Below are 15,836 nucleotides of genomic sequence, written 5' to 3'. Positions count from 1 at the left end.
CCAACTCCTTTATTATAAATTATTATTTTTCTCAATGATAATGATGTAATATATGTAATTTATGAAAACAAAATTATTGAAAATGAAATAAAGTTGGAAATTTATAAATTGTTTTATAATAGTCAACTCTATCATATTTATAAAATGTATGTTTATTTTAAGGTTTAAAATAACATTCATATTAACTTATTTAAAAGTAATTTTATAACGAGATGTCTAAATTCAAGATTCTTTAGGCGCAGTGTTACTTATGTTAGACAGTAGTTACTTATATTTTATTTCTTTCTTCCCTCATAAAAAAAAATCTAAGTCTAACATTTTCTTTGATTTCTACTTCAACTTCAATCCCTCAGAAGATGAAATTAACTTGGGAGACCAGATAGTGGAGCATGATTCTGCTGCATTTGAAAAGGCGTTTTTTTATCCAAAGGGGGACCCTGATGCTGTTTGTATCAGAAATAGCGATATTGAGCTTTTACAGCCTGAGAAATGCCTTAATGATAATATCATTGACTTTTATATCAATTATTTGAAAAATAAACTCCCAACTGATAAACAGGACAGGTTTCACTTTTTCAATTGCTTTTTCTTTCCTAAGCTTGTTGATTTAAGCACAGATAATCCATCAATTGCTTCTGATGGTAAAGCAGCATTTCAGCGTGTAAGCAAATTGACAAGAAAAGTGAACCTTTTTAAAACGGATTATATCTTCATTCCCATAAACTATAGTCTTCACTGGAGTTTGATTGTCATTTGTCACCCTGCTGAAGTCATGACATGCTACAGAGATGAAGAAACTAAGGGATCTCCCAAAGAAGCTTGCATCTTGCACATGGATTCCCGAAAAGGAATTCATCAAGATCTCCACAATGTTTTCCAAAGTTATCTATGTGAAGAATGGAAAGAGAGGCACAACAATGTGAGGGATGATGATGTTTCTTCTATATTTTTACATCTTCCATTCGTGCCACTTGAGCTGCCTCAGCAACAAAATGCATACGATTGTGGCATCTTTTTGCTCCACTATGTGGAACGTTTTCTGGAACAAGCTCCAATCAACTTCAACCGTTCCATGATAAGCAAGTTCAGTTATTGGTTCCCTCCACCAGATGCTCCTCTGAAACGATCTCATATACAGAAACTATTAATAGGTATGAATCTGTTTACTTACCAATTAATTAGTTGTGTTCATTTCCTGCTCTTTACACTTGTGTTTTTTTATTTCTTAGGTGATATAACAAAGTTTGATTTTTATTTTAAAATCCTCAATTTTATAGTTTGTGTGTGAGAGAGAAAGATTTGCCCTATCAAACTTTCCTTAATTGTTAGCATTATTATAAGTACCCTATCATCTTTAAGATATTAAGTTAGCATTAATAGTATTAGTATGTTACTATTTGACATTTTTATTTTTTACTTTTGTTGAAGTTTGAAGATGGTGACTATATTTTGTTTTGTCTATATCTTTTGTTGCATTGAAGCGGCTGAAGGAGACAATAAAATGATTGTTGGTGGTTCAGTTAACCCTCAAAACAGTACAAAATTGTCAGCTGCTTTATTAGGAGGTACGCATTCTAGTTGCCATTCCAATATGTTCTTAAATCTTACCCTCACCAATTCCATTATGCTCTTTTCCTTCTTCACACGGATGCGCCTTTTATTATTTTATTTAGGTGATACAACACATATAGATTTTTTTTTAATTCTCAATAATCAGTTTTATCATTTCACACAAGAAAGTTGTTAGTGCTTAACATTCCTTTGAATATTAAACTAAGTTCAATTTTTATTTCTTACCGTTAGCGTGACATGAAAAAGTAAATTTATTACATTCCAATATATATTGGTGCTATAAAGCACTTTCATATATATATATATATATATGATTGGTTACATTTTTTTTTACTTAGATTCCACCTTCATTGAAAAAAGTTAAAACACATGAAAAATTAATTATTTCAGTTAAATTAATTCCTTTCCGTTTTTTAATATATTCTTTATTTGGGTAAAATAATTCTTTTTGTTATGTGTGAGTTTGAAATTCTTTTAATTTAATATAATTCTAAAAAAATTATTTTGACGTAATATATTGTAAATCAATTTAAAAATAAAATTTTCTGTCTAAAGACTCATTATTAAAACACACGGGAGAGTTGTGTTATTCTACAGTGAAGGAGCAACAGAAAAATTTAAGAATGTAGCATAACCAAAACAATGAAACAGGTGATGTAGAAGATCATACTGTGAACGGAGGTAGCAATGGTGACGATGCTTTGACTATAAATCAGTTGTTATCCAAACTAACAAGGGAAGAAGACTGGTTACATTGGCGGGAGTTCCAGGGCAATAAGCGCAAGAGACAAGATGACGATTGGTTGGATAAACTAAAGGACCTTAAAAAAAGAGCTATTGATGTGAAAAACTCACTGCATCAGTCTGGGTCGACTAATGAATTGGATGAGCCTTCTGAATTGGATATTGAGTTTGATGTATTATTGATACAGAAGCCTTGGGGGTTGCGAGATAAAAATGTGAAGAAGATGTGGGATCTTCTGGAGGATGAGGAAGTCTTCATTATTGGCATAGATGGAATGGGGGGAGTTGGAAAAACATTCATGGCAACTCATATCAAGAATGAGATTAAAAGAAAGGGGACTTTCAAGGATGTCTTCTGGGTCACTGTTTCCGATGATTTCACCACTTTCAAATTGCAACATGACATTGCAGAAACAATACAGGTTAAGCTTTACGGAGATGAGATGACTAGAGCAACAATTTTGACGTCAGAGTTGGAGAAAAGAGAAAAAACACTGCTTATTTTGGATGATGTTTGGGATTATATTGATCTGCAAAAGGTGGGGATTCCTCTTAAAGTGAATGGCATTAAATTGATTATCACAACTCGTTTGAAACATGTGTGTCTACAGATGGATTGCCTACCAAATAATATAATAACAATACCCCTTAATATAATAACAGAAGAAGAAGAAGAAGAAGCTTGGGAATTATTTTTGCTAAAACTTGGGCACCGTGGAACACCTGCAAGACTTTCCCCTCATGTGCTAGAGATTGCAAGATCTGTTGTAATGAAATGTGATGGTTTACCACTTGGAATCAGTGTGATGGCTCGAACCATGAAAGGGAAAAATGAGATCCATTGGTGGAGACATGCATTGAATAAACTTGACAGATTGGAAATGGGAGAAGAGGTCTTAAGCGTACTAAAACGTAGCTATGACAATTTAATTGAAAAGGACATCCAAAAATGTTTCTTACGGTCTGCACTGTTTCCTACTATTATTAGGAAAGAGGAATGGGTTACGATGGTTGTTGAGAGTGGGTTGTTAAATGGAAAGAGGAGTTTGGAGGAAACATTTGATGAGGGACGCGTCATAATGGATAAACTCATTAACCATTCTTTGTTGTTAGATCGTGGGAGTTTACGAATGCATGGTCTGGTGAGGAAGATGGCGTGCCATATCTTGAACGAGAATCACACTTACATGATAAAATGTGATGAAAATTTGAGAAAGATACCTCAGATGCGGGAATGGACAGCTGATCTGGAGGCAGTTTCTTTGGCGGGTAATGAGATAGAAGAAATAGCAGAGGGCACATCACCTAATTGTCCAGGCTTGTCCACCTTGATTTTATCTCATAATTTGATCAGTCATATTCCCAAGTGTTTTTTCAGACACATGAATGCTCTAACACTACTTGATTTATCATATAATTATGAGTTAACATCTTTGCCAAAGTCTCTGTCTAAGTTGAGGTCTCTTACTTCTTTAGTGCTCCGTCAATGTTCAAAATTGAAAGATATACCTCCACTGGGAGATCTACAAGCATTGTCAAGATTGGACATTTCAGGTTGTGATTCGCTCCTCAGGGTACCGGAAGGCTTGCAAAATCTAAAAAAGTTGCAATGCCTTAATCTTTCCCGCGATTTGTATTTATCATTGTTACCCGGATGCGCACTGCCCGGTTTGAGCAATATGCAATATCTGGATCTCCGGGGTTGGTCAGGTATAAAAGTAGAAGATGTAAAAGGGATGACTATGCTTGAATGTTTTGCAGTAAGCTTTCTCGATCAGGATTGCTACAACCGTTATGTGCAAGAAATTCAGGACACTGGTTATGGACCTCAAACCTATTTTATCTATTTTGGAAAATTTGATGATTACACACTTGGATTTTCTGAGAATCCTATTTATCTTTGTCTTGAATTCAAGCGTCGAAGGGTATGTTTTGGAGATTGCGATGAATTACCCTATTTACTGCCAAGAGACCTTGCGGAATTACTTGTAAGTGGTAATCATCAATGGGAATGCTTATGTGCTGCTCTGTCATCTAATGGTTCTCTATCTTTCAAGGACATTGACATTGGATACTGCACAAAATTGAAGAGTTTATTCTGTGTATCTTGTTCCTTATGCACTAATATCCAAAACCTCAAATCTTTGAAACTTAATAATTTGGATCGTTTAAGTGTCATCTGCAAGGAAGATGTTGCTGGTTTAACACAATCTTTATCTCGGAGGGGGGTGTTTTCTCATCTCAAGGAATTGAGTATCGATGGATGCCATCAGATCGAGAAGTTGCTGACGCCAGGGTTAGTGCCACAACTTCAAAACCTGGAGTCTATATCGGTATCGGACTGCGAATCAATAAAGGAGATATTTGCAGGAGATAGTTCCGACAACATTGCACTTCCCAAGTTAACCAAATTGCTACTACGCTGGTTACCAGAATTAAAGACGGTATGCAAAGGAATTTTACTCATTAACTCTGAGGATATATTGGAAATCGACTATTGTCCCAATCATGAAAAACCCAGAATTAGTCTTTGTATTCGTAATTCTTGTAAAGAAAAAACAAAATCATAATTTGCTTTGTGAAATAGTATACTGGCTTTTATTGGTACCATTCATAATCGGTTCGGGGAAGAATGTATTTCCGGGCATTGCAATTTCATATGGTGGAGGAAGGTTTGGCAAGTATCCAACACCTCCCTCTCCGGTCTCCACTCTCTCGTTAATTTACTACTCATTTTACCATTACCCATTTATAGGCTAACATTTCCGTTCCATGACTGAGAGCATCTAGGTGCAAGCCTCTGATCTATAGAGTGCTGACTGATACATATAGCTGAAAATTTCCAAACCCAAAGAATTGATACTTGATATCATATACGGCTACAACTAGGTAAACTTTAATATTATATGTTACAAAAATCTTGATTAGAGTAAATATTTCCCAAACACTAGAGGTAACCAGAATTCTAAAAGTAGTATACAAAATAAAACTAAAATACTTAAATCAACTATAATCATAAAACATTAAATTGTGTTACATTCAATTGAGTTGGGTTTTGGTTAAATTTTAAACTCCAAACCTATCACTCAATCCAAGCATAATTGGTTTTATTAAATTAAAACCAATCTAATAATTCAATATAATCCATAAAAATCTAATTTAATTGAACTGGACAGGATCATGAATTGATCATCCACTTACACCTGGATTAAATAATATGATTAGTCATTCTTAAAACACAAAAAACATATATTCATCGAACAAATTATAACTTATTTGTTTTGTATAAGGGATATAAGCATAGTACACAACAAAAATGTGTTTTTTTATGTCTATTAACTTTTGCACCTGACGTACATAATAAAAATTGGGCTCCGTTGTGTATTTTATCCATGTAGAAATCAAGATCATTTTATTGAATATGCTTAAGGGGGTTAATTAACAAGTAGTTTTTTCTTAAAATATGATAAAAATAGATCGATACTATTAAATATTATATTGTTTCTTATTTATTAAATAACATTGGTTAACATTCTTGTTATTTTACACTTTGTTCTAAGAAAAAATAATAATAGGAGAGAAAGATAATAAAAGAATTCAATTAAATACACTTCTTCATTGGATTTTTTTAAGGATTTTGTTAGTGAAAAAGATTGATTATTGTTTATTGTACCTTTTTTTTCATCTAATGTGACCACCAACGTTTCTTAAAAATAAAATTTATATCTTCGATAATAAATTGTTTTTTAACAATAAAAATAACATTTCTCTAACACATAAAAACATCATAATTAAATGAAAAATAAATAAATAAAAGTGTGAATAACATGAAATTTTCTAAAAATTTTTACTATTAAAACAAAATTATGTATATGACACCATAAAAATAAAAATAAAAACTTAAAAAACCCACTTAATTTTTTTTATTAAAGATGTAAAAAAAAATCCATCCATAATCAAAGTGTAATTCAACCCGTACTCATGGATAAATGAACAAGTGTGGATAATGGTTAATCAGCTGCTCTTTGAACCCGTATTGACGCCGTTATAAACGAAAAAAAAAAAAAACCATCTCTCCGTCCCTGCTCACCGGGAAACTTACAGTTCCGGCGAGACCTCCCAAATTCCGTTGAAGTTCACAAAGAAGAAAAAGTGAAGGTGAGAGGAGTTAGTAACGTGCAATGCAGGGAACGATAATAGGGTGTGAGAAGATTTGGATGGAGGATCTTGCACGCCACATAACACATTCGTTTTCTCTCACCTCTTTCCATACTATTTAACTCATTCTCACCCCTTCCATTTCCCACAAGGTCGGTGTCTTCCTTTATGTCACCCCTTTTCAGGAGCAACGGCTCAAGACTCAAGGACTTAAAGGCTTAAATGAAAAGCCTTTTATCTAATCATACAATTTCTTTTTTCTAAGTAAATTTATGATATTAATAAAGAGTTTTTGTTCTAATTATTAGTATGAATTAAAAAATTAACTATTATTTATAATATTTTAATTAAAATTTATTTTCAAATATAATTTTACAATAAAATGTTTTTTGAAGCATATCAGTACTAAAACAAATTTTGGGATTTTTTTTTTTGTGACTTAAGCTTTTGCTTGGATTGATTGGGTCTTAAGCCACCTCTGCCTTTTCACTCTTCAATCGTGGGTTTTTGTGTTCGCGTGAATTCGTATCTGTTCTCAAGTTTGGATTTTTGACTTTTATGGAATTAACATTAATTGCAGAACAATGGCAATGTGGGATATGCATTCATCAACATGATCAATCCTGGCTTAAATGATTGCTGTTAAACTTATAATCACATAACATTCACACACACACACACGCATACACACTGTACTAATAGACTAACTTATGATGCATTTCTGGCAGGTGTTCAATGGGAAGAAATGGGAGAAATTCAACAGTGAGAAAGTGGCATCACTAGCATATGCTCGCATACAAGGGAAAGCAGCTCTCATTGCTCACTTCCAAAATTCAAGCTTGATGAATGAGGATAAGCACTGCAAGCCTATATCCTCTTCAACGCCGATGGCCCTAATGCCAGTGATCAGGTGTAAATTTCCTCTAAAATCCATTTATCAGTTACACTGCTAGTATTCTTGCCTGCTTCAAGCATAATATAGAATCTTGGCAAGCCATTTGAAATTTGCACTTCTCTTTTTACCAAGAGATGAAGCTACAAAATGGGTACTAACTTTGCTAGCAACACAGGTTCCTTTCCCAGTTGGCATTAACATTCGCAACGAAGTTGGAAGAGTGAGAAACAATACTCAGGAGGATAACCTGCAAGGAAGTCTGCCAAATTTTGCAAACTGTAATATTTCACAAACAATTATTTATTTTTAATATAATTTATTTTTCTAATATTTCACAAACAATTATTCTGTCTCCCAAAACATATATTGTACTTTCTTATTAAAGAAAAATATAATAATAATAATAATAATAATAAATATTTTAAGAAAAAGGAATAATAATAATCTATATATATCTGTATTATCAACAAAGGAAATAAAATATTGGTGTGTTCACTTTTTTTCATTTTATTCCTAAAATTACCTTTTCAGAGAAATAAAATCTTGTAACTATTCTCTTCAACTAACCCACACCTTACTCACATCCTAAAAACTACCCAATATTATTTTTAGTTTTCAAAAATTAAAAAAGACATGGACTATCTTTTTCCCCTAATTAATAATATCTCAATTTAGTGCGACATTTTTATTGAATAATTTATTCTTAAATAACTTCTTAAACTTATAAATTTTGAATCTACAGTAACTTCTCATTGCTTTTATATTGTTAGATTTTTTTTATGCTGTCACTTTCTATTTTATTTTATTCATTATTTAATTTTTTTAGAAAGAGATGAAATGCCTCTCTTTTCCCAGTAATAATAATAATTTCTTTTGAAAAAACAATATTACACATAGGTGTAACTTTTTGTATGTAAATACTAAAAATAAAAAATAGACAGGAGAAGACGTAAAACTACCACACGGACTACTAATTTACAAAAACAAAAAAAAGTATATTTGAAAAAATTGTATAATAATTAAATTTAAATTAATTATTTTTAATTTTTAATTTTAATTTATGTAAAAAAATACTAAAAATTCTGTACGAATTAGACTTAATTTACGTCATACTATTTTTGATATAAAAAGTTTGATCCAGTAAAATTTAAATGATATGTTAACATTATTTCGGTCAGGATATTGCTTGTTACACAAGTCAAATTACAAAGTGAATGAGAAGAATAATCTTAACGGAACAGGTAACAGGGAGTGGTTTTTTCCTTATCTGTACACAACATAGGAGTGGCTATTGACTTGTACCCCAATTTTTGCTTTTTGCTCCCCAAAATTTTCAAAATTTTAAAGGAAATTCTGAACGACATAATTTTCTGTCTTCCACTAAAAATAATATAGTTTTTTTTTTCTTTTGATACAAATATTTTTATTTTAAGTTTCTTAATCAATATTTTTAAGAATTTTTTTATCGACAAAGAAAATCATTGATATATATATAAGGAATACCCTATAATTTACCAAAGCCTTTAAATAAACTATGTTCTCACCCAATCTGTCCTCATATAAGGTTACACCATATTTAAGTAAAAACAACTACACAAATATTATGTTTGATGACATGAGGAGGAAATATTCCATCAATTAAAAAGATAAAACTTGATTAGCCAAGTCAGCTTGCTTTCACACAGATAGTGACCCGTTAAAAAGAAATATTATTGACTACTATATTCATAATGTACAGAGGATTAAGTGGCCTTCTATAATAGTTTTCAATATACCACTCATGCATGAATTGCATTTTATAACATTTTTTTTGTATAATATTCTTAGTTAGTTGCATTCATTTGTTTATATTTAATTTATACGGCTTAGATATGTTCATAATTTTTCCTTCCTCTGTTTTGGACTTTGTTATGTATTCTTGTGGCTTTGTTTTCACTGGTTAATAAATTATTCCGTTGGAGGATATGCTATTGCAGTAGGTTTATAAACGGTCATTGTAGTTTAAAAGGAACATTAAGATTAAAAAATAAAAAATAAAAACATCAAACAAGTTCCACTTTAATTTAGTATAGATATAAATATTTTTGTTTGGCAAATCTGATTAGGAAAATTTTTTATTTGAATTTTATGAGTAAAAACAACGTGATTAAAAAATAATAATAACTAAGCCTTGAGCATCTTATGTAATTGACCATCTATTCCCCAAGTTGAGGAAGAGAGGGAGCAAGTTCGAGTACTGAATTCAATGGTCTTCATTCCACACTAAGCTACCCCACCTCCGTACTCTGAAATTGTGTTTATCTTGCAAAGCCAAAGTCTTTGTAATTTGTAAACAATGTGTTACAGTACGGCGACAGCCTGTATAACAACCACAAGCCATTCCCCAAAGATAAGGTTGTAAACAACGTGTTACAGTACGGCGACAGCCTGTATAACAACCACAAGCCATTCCCCAAAGATAAGGTTAAGACCAAGTTCTTATCGCCGAGCTTCCAGATCTAATCTCTCTCTGTTTCTTTGTAGTTCTCAAATTTATTCATAAAACTTTGTGTTTCCACAACTACCAGGGAAGCCATCATTCGGTAATCCTTTTTTATTCTCTAATTATTCTGAGATTTTCTTTCACTTATTATATATATTTATCTAGTTTAAAGATAGGCCTATATTAAAATTATTGTTGTGTTTAGGGAATAAATCATGAATGGGGCTAGTAGCAGTAAAAGAAAAAGAAAAAGGGGAGGTCGGCCCAAAAGTAATTACTGGAATGAAGTTGAAAAAATAGGTGACATGTGGAAGTGCAACCATTGTGAAGGGGAGTTCCATGGAGGTGCTACAAGAATTAAAGAGCATATCATTGGTGGAGGAAAAAATATTAGAAAATGCCCCCACTATCCTGCTTCCGGTTCAATTACACGGAATCAATTACAAGGTAAGTAATATGCTTAACATTTTTTGAGATAGCAATGAAAGTTGCCACCTTTAATTTTATATAATGCTTTCTTAAACTTTAGATAAATTTCTGTTTTTTTTTTAATTCAAATATTCAATATTTTACATTTTTTTCTTGATTTTGTTGAAGTTTACAAATGGTGACTGCATTTTTTTTTATGTTTGGATAATCTTAAACCTTAAAGTTTAAATTTATATTTATGAATCTTCTTGGTGTTTAATTTTTATATTTTTATATTTTTATCTAATGTATAACTTCATTTGATTGAAAAGGATAATATAACGATTCTTTAACAGAAGAACACAATACATATAATAGTAGAAGTACCACATAATTATAAAAAAACGATCCTCATAGGGACCTTCAAAATAAGTTAGCATAAAAAAAAGTCAGTTACTAATATTACCAACTAGGTGCACAATCAAGATTCTTTAGGTGCAGTGTTACTTGTGTTAGACAGTAGTTACTTATATTTTATTTCTTTCTTCCCTCGTAACAAAATAAAAAAATCAAGTCTAACATTTTCTTTGATTTCTACTTCAACTTCAATCCCTCAGAAGATGTGGAGCATGATTCTGCTGCATTTAAAAGCAATGACATGGAAAAGGCAATTTGTTATCCAAAGGGGGACCCTGATGCTATTTACATCAGGAAGAGCGATATTGAGCTTTTACAGCCTGAGAAATGCCTTAATGATAATATCATTGACTTTTATATAAAGTATTTGATAAATAATAAACTCCCAAGTGATAAACAGAAGAGGTTTCACTTTTTCAATTGCTTTTTCTTTCCTAAGCTTGTTGATTTAAGCACAGATAATCGTTCAATTGCTTGTGATGGTAAAGCAGCATTTCAGCGTGTAAGCAATTGGACAAGAAAAGTGAACCTTTTTGAAAAGGATTATATCTTCATTCCCATAAACTATAGTCTTCATTGGAGTTTGATTGTCATTTGTCACCCTGCTGAAGTCATGACATGCTACAGAGATGAAGAAACTAAGGGATCTCCCAAAGAAGCTTGCATCTTGCACATGGATTCCCGAAAAGGAATTCATCAAGATCTCCACAATGTTTTCCAAAGTTATCTATGTGAAGAATGGAAAGAGAGGCACAACAATGTGAGGGATGATGCTTCTTCTAAATTTTTAGATCTTCCATTCGTGCCACTTGAGCTGCCTCAGCAACAAAATGCATACGATTGTGGCATCTTTTTGCTCCACTATGTGGAACGTTTTCTGGAAAAAGCTCCAATCAACTTTAACCGTTCCCTGATAACCAACTTCAGTTCTTGGTTCCCTCCACTAGATGCTTCTCTGAAACGATCTCATATACAGAAACTATTAATAGGTATGAATCTGGTTACTTACCAATTAATTCGTTGTGTTCATTTCCTGCTCTTTACACTTGTGTTTTTTATTTCTTAGGTGATATAACGAAGTTTGATTTTTATTTTAAAATTCTCAATTTTATAGTTTGTGCGTGAGAGAGAAAGATTTGCCCTATGAAACTTTCCTTTATTGTTAGCATTTTATAAGTACCCTATCATCTTTAAGATATTAGGTTAGTATTAATAGTATTAGAATGTTACTATTTGACATACTTTTTCTTGATTTTTGAAGTTTGAAAATGGTGACTATATTTTGTTTTGTCTAATATCTCTTGTTGCATTGAAACAGTTGAAGGAGGCAACAAAATGATTGATGGTGATTCAGTTAACTCTCAAAACAATACAAAATTGTCAGCTTCAGCAGGAGGTACGCATTCTAGTTGTCATTCCAATATGTTCTTAAATCTTACCCTCACCAATTCCTTTATGTGCTTTTCCTTCTTTACACGGATGTCCTTATTTATTTATTTATTTAGGTGATACAATATATATATATATATATATATATATATATATATATATATATATATATATATATATATATATATATATATATATATATTTGTTTTTAATTCTCAATAATCACTTTTATCATTTCAAACAAAGAAAGTTGTTAGTGCTTAACATTCCTTTGAATATTAAACTAAGTTCAATTTTTATTTCTTACCATTAGCGTGACATGAAAAAATAAATTTATTAATTCCAATATATATTGGTGGTATAAAGCACTTCCATATATGATTGGTCACAATTTTTTTTTACTTAGATTCCATCTTCATTGAAAAAAGTTAAAACACATGAAAAATTAATTATTTCAGTTAAATTAATTCCTTTCACTTTTTAAATATATTCTTTATTTGGGTAAAATAATTCCTTTTTGTTATGTGTGAGTTTGAAATTCTTTTAATTTAATATATTTGTAAATAAATTATTTTGACCTAATATATTGTAAATCAATTCAAAAATAGAATTTACTGTCTAAAGACTCATTATTCAACCAAACGAGAGAGTTGTGTTATTCTATAGTGACGGAGCAACAGAAAGGTTAAGAATGTAGCATAACCAAAACAATGAAACAGGTGATGTAGAAGATCATGCTGTGAACGGAGGTAGCAATGGCGATGATGCTTTGACTATAAATAAGTTGCTATCCGATCTAGCAAGGCAAGAAGACTACTTTGATAAAAGCTTACAGTGGCGGGAGTTCCAGGGCAAGAAGCGCAAGAGACAAGATGACAATTGGTTGGATAAACTAAAGGACCTGAAAAAAAGAGCCATTGATGTGAAAAACTCACTGCATCAGTCTGGGTCGACTAATGAATTCCCCAAGCCTTCTGAATTGGGTGATGAGTTTTTTTATTTATCGATAGAGAAGCGTTGGGCGTCGCGAGATAAAAAAGTGGAGAACATGTGGGATCTTCTGGAGGATGAGGAAGTCTTCATTATTGGCATAGATGGAATGGGGGGAGTTGGAAAAACATTCATGGCAACTCATATCAAGAATGAGATTAAAAGAAAGGGGACTTTCAAGGATGTCTTCTGGGTCACTGTTTCCCATGATTTCACCAATTTCAAATTGCAACATGACATTGCAGAAACAATACAGGTTAAGCTTTACGGAGATGAGATGACTAGAGCAACAATTTTGACGTCAGAGTTGGAGAAAAGAGAAAAAGCACTGCTTATTTTGGATGATGTTTGGGAATATATTGATCTGCAAAAGGTGGGGATTCCTCTTAAAGTGAATGGCATTAAATTGATTATCACAACTCGTTTGAAACATGTGTGTCTACAGATGGATTGCCAACCATATAATATAATAACAATATTCCCCTTTGAAGAAGAAGAAGAAGAAGAAGAAGAAGAAGAAGAAGAAGAAAAAGAAGAAGAAGAAGAAGCTTGGGAGTTATTTTTGCTAAAACTTGGACACCGTGGAACACCTGCAAGACTTCCCCCTCATGTACTAGAGATTGCAAGATCTGTTGTAATGAAATGTGATGGTTTACCACTTGGAATCAGTGTGATGGCTCGAACCATGAAAGGGAAAAATGAGATCCATTGGTGGAGACATGCATTGAATAAACTTGACAGATTGGAAATGGGAGAAGAGGTCTTAAGCGTACTAAAACGTAGCTATGACAATTTAATTGAAAAGGACATCCAAAAATGTTTCTTACAGTCTGCACTGTTTCCTAATGCTGATGAAGGGAAATGGGCTATGATGATTGTTGAGAGTGGGTTGTTAAATGGAAAGGGGAGTTTGGAGGAAATATTTGATGAGGCACGTGTCATAGTGGATAAACTCATAAACCATTCTTTGTTGTTAGGTTATTGGAGTTTACGAATGAATGGTCTGTTGAGGAAGATGGCGTGCAATATCTTGAACGAGAATCACACTTACATGATAAAATGTCATGAAAATTTGAGAAAGATACCTCAGATGCGGGAATGGACAGCTGATCTGGAGGCAGTTTCTTTGGCGGGTAATGAGATAGAAGAAATAGCAGAGGGCACATCACCTAATTGTCCACGCTTGTCCACCTTCATCTTATCTCGTAATTCCATCAGTCATATTCCCAAGTGTTTTTTCAGACACATGAACGCTCTAACACAACTTGATTTATCATATAATCGTAGATTAACATCTTTGCCAAAGTCGCTGTCTAAGTTGAGGTCTCTTACTTCTTTAGTGCTCCGCCAATGTTCAAAATTGAAAGATATACCTCCACTGGGAGATCTACAAGCATTGTCAAGATTGGACATTTCCGGTTGTAATTCGCTCCTCAGGGTACCGGAAGGCTTGCAAAATCTAAAAAAGTTGCAATGGCTTAGTCTTTCCCGCAAGCTGAATTTATCATTAGTACCGTTATGCGTACTGCCCGGTTTGAGCAATATGCAATATCTGGATCTCCGCGGTTGGTCTGGTATAAAAGTAGAAGATGTAAAAGGGATGACTATGCTTGAATGTTTTGCAGTAAGCTTTCTCGATCAGGATTACTACAACCGTTCTGTGCAAGAAATTCAGGACACTGGTTATGGACCTCAAACCTATTTTATCTATTTTGGAAAATTTAAGGATTACACACTTGGATTTTCTGAGAATCTTATTTATGGTGAATTCAAGCATCGAAGGGTATGTTTTGGAGATTGCGATGGATTACACTATTTACTGCCAAGAGACCTTGCAGAATTACTTGTAAGTGGCAATGATCAATGGGAATGCTTATGTGCTCCTCTGTCATCTAATGGTTCTCTATCTTTAAAGCACATTACCATTCGGGACTGCACAAAATTGAAGAGTTTATTCTGTGTATCTTGTCCCTTATGCACTAATATCCAAAACCTCAAATCTTTGACACTTAATAATTTGGATAGTTTAAGTGTCATCTGCAAGGAAGATGTTGCTGGTTTAACACAATCTTTATCTCGGAGGGGGGTGTTTTCTCATCTCAAGGAATTGAGTATCAGTGGATGCCATCAAATAGAGAAGTTGCTGACGCCAGGGTTAGTGCCACAACTTCAAAACCTGAAGTCTATATCGGTATCGAACTGCCAATCAATAAAGGAGATATTTGCAGGAGATAGTTCCCACAACATTGCACTTCCCAATTTAACCAACTTGCAACTATACTGGTTACCAGACTTAAAGACAGTGTGCAAAGGAATTTTACTCATTAACTCTGAGGATATATTGCACATCAACAATTGTCCCAATTATGAAAAACCCAGAATTAGTCGTGTATGATTGATTCTGTTGATTCAGATTATGGTACTTATTTTATGTGGCTTAGTCTTTGTATTCGTAATTCTTGCAAAGAAAAAACAAAATCATAATTTGCTTTTTGAAATAGTATACTGGCTTTTATTGGTACCATTCATAATCGGTTCGGGGAAGAATGTATTTCCGGGCATTGCAATTTCATATGGTGGAGGGAGGTTTGGCAAGTATCCAACAACTCCCTCTCTGGTCTCCACTCTCTGTTAATTTACTCATTTTACCATTACCATTTATAGGCTAACATTTCCGTTGCATGACTGAGAGCATCTTGGTGCAAGCCTCTGATCTATAAAGTGCTGACTGATACATATAGCTGAAAATTTCCAAACCCAAAGAATTGATACTTGATATCA

The 15,836-nt window shown here is 32.8% G+C and overlaps 2 protein-coding genes across 3 annotated transcripts in view; both read left to right on the top strand.

Moving 5' to 3' along the window:
• Positions 1-5,026, top strand: part of LOC121174048 (probable disease resistance protein At4g27220) — a 7,036-nt gene extending 2,010 nt beyond the window's left edge. The window contains exons 2-4 of the mRNA XM_041012212.1: positions 354-1,151; positions 1,482-1,565; positions 2,224-5,026. Of these exons, the coding sequence (XP_040868146.1) occupies positions 354-1,151; positions 1,482-1,565; positions 2,224-4,886 (3,545 nt within the window). The 3' untranslated portion in view covers positions 4,887-5,026. The remainder of the gene's footprint in view (positions 1-353; positions 1,152-1,481; positions 1,566-2,223) is intronic.
• Positions 5,027-9,545: 4,519 nt separating this feature from the next.
• Positions 9,546-15,579, top strand: LOC102663522 (probable disease resistance protein At5g47250). 2 transcript variants are annotated; one of them, XM_014770739.3, is made up of 5 exons: positions 9,546-9,951; positions 10,057-10,298; positions 10,877-11,665; positions 11,995-12,072; positions 12,785-15,579. In XM_014770739.3, the coding sequence occupies exons 2-5, from the start codon at positions 10,067-10,069 to the stop codon at positions 15,448-15,450; spliced, it is 3,765 nt and encodes a 1,254-aa protein (XP_014626225.1). In that variant the 5' UTR covers positions 9,546-9,951; positions 10,057-10,066; the 3' UTR covers positions 15,451-15,579. The 2 variants fall into 2 exon arrangements, with proteins under 2 accessions (XP_014626225.1, XP_006603001.1); XM_006602938.4 differs by having other exon boundaries at positions 9,589-9,951; positions 10,880-11,665.
• Positions 15,580-15,836: the final 257 nt, after the last annotated feature.

The sequence above is a fragment of the Glycine max genome, chromosome 18 (genome assembly GCF_000004515.6).
Source record: "Glycine max cultivar Williams 82 chromosome 18, Glycine_max_v4.0, whole genome shotgun sequence".
NCBI lineage: Eukaryota > Viridiplantae > Streptophyta > Magnoliopsida > Fabales > Fabaceae > Glycine > Glycine max.
The sequence above is the reverse complement of the archived record's forward strand: the minus strand, read 5'-3'. Positions and strand labels throughout refer to the sequence as shown.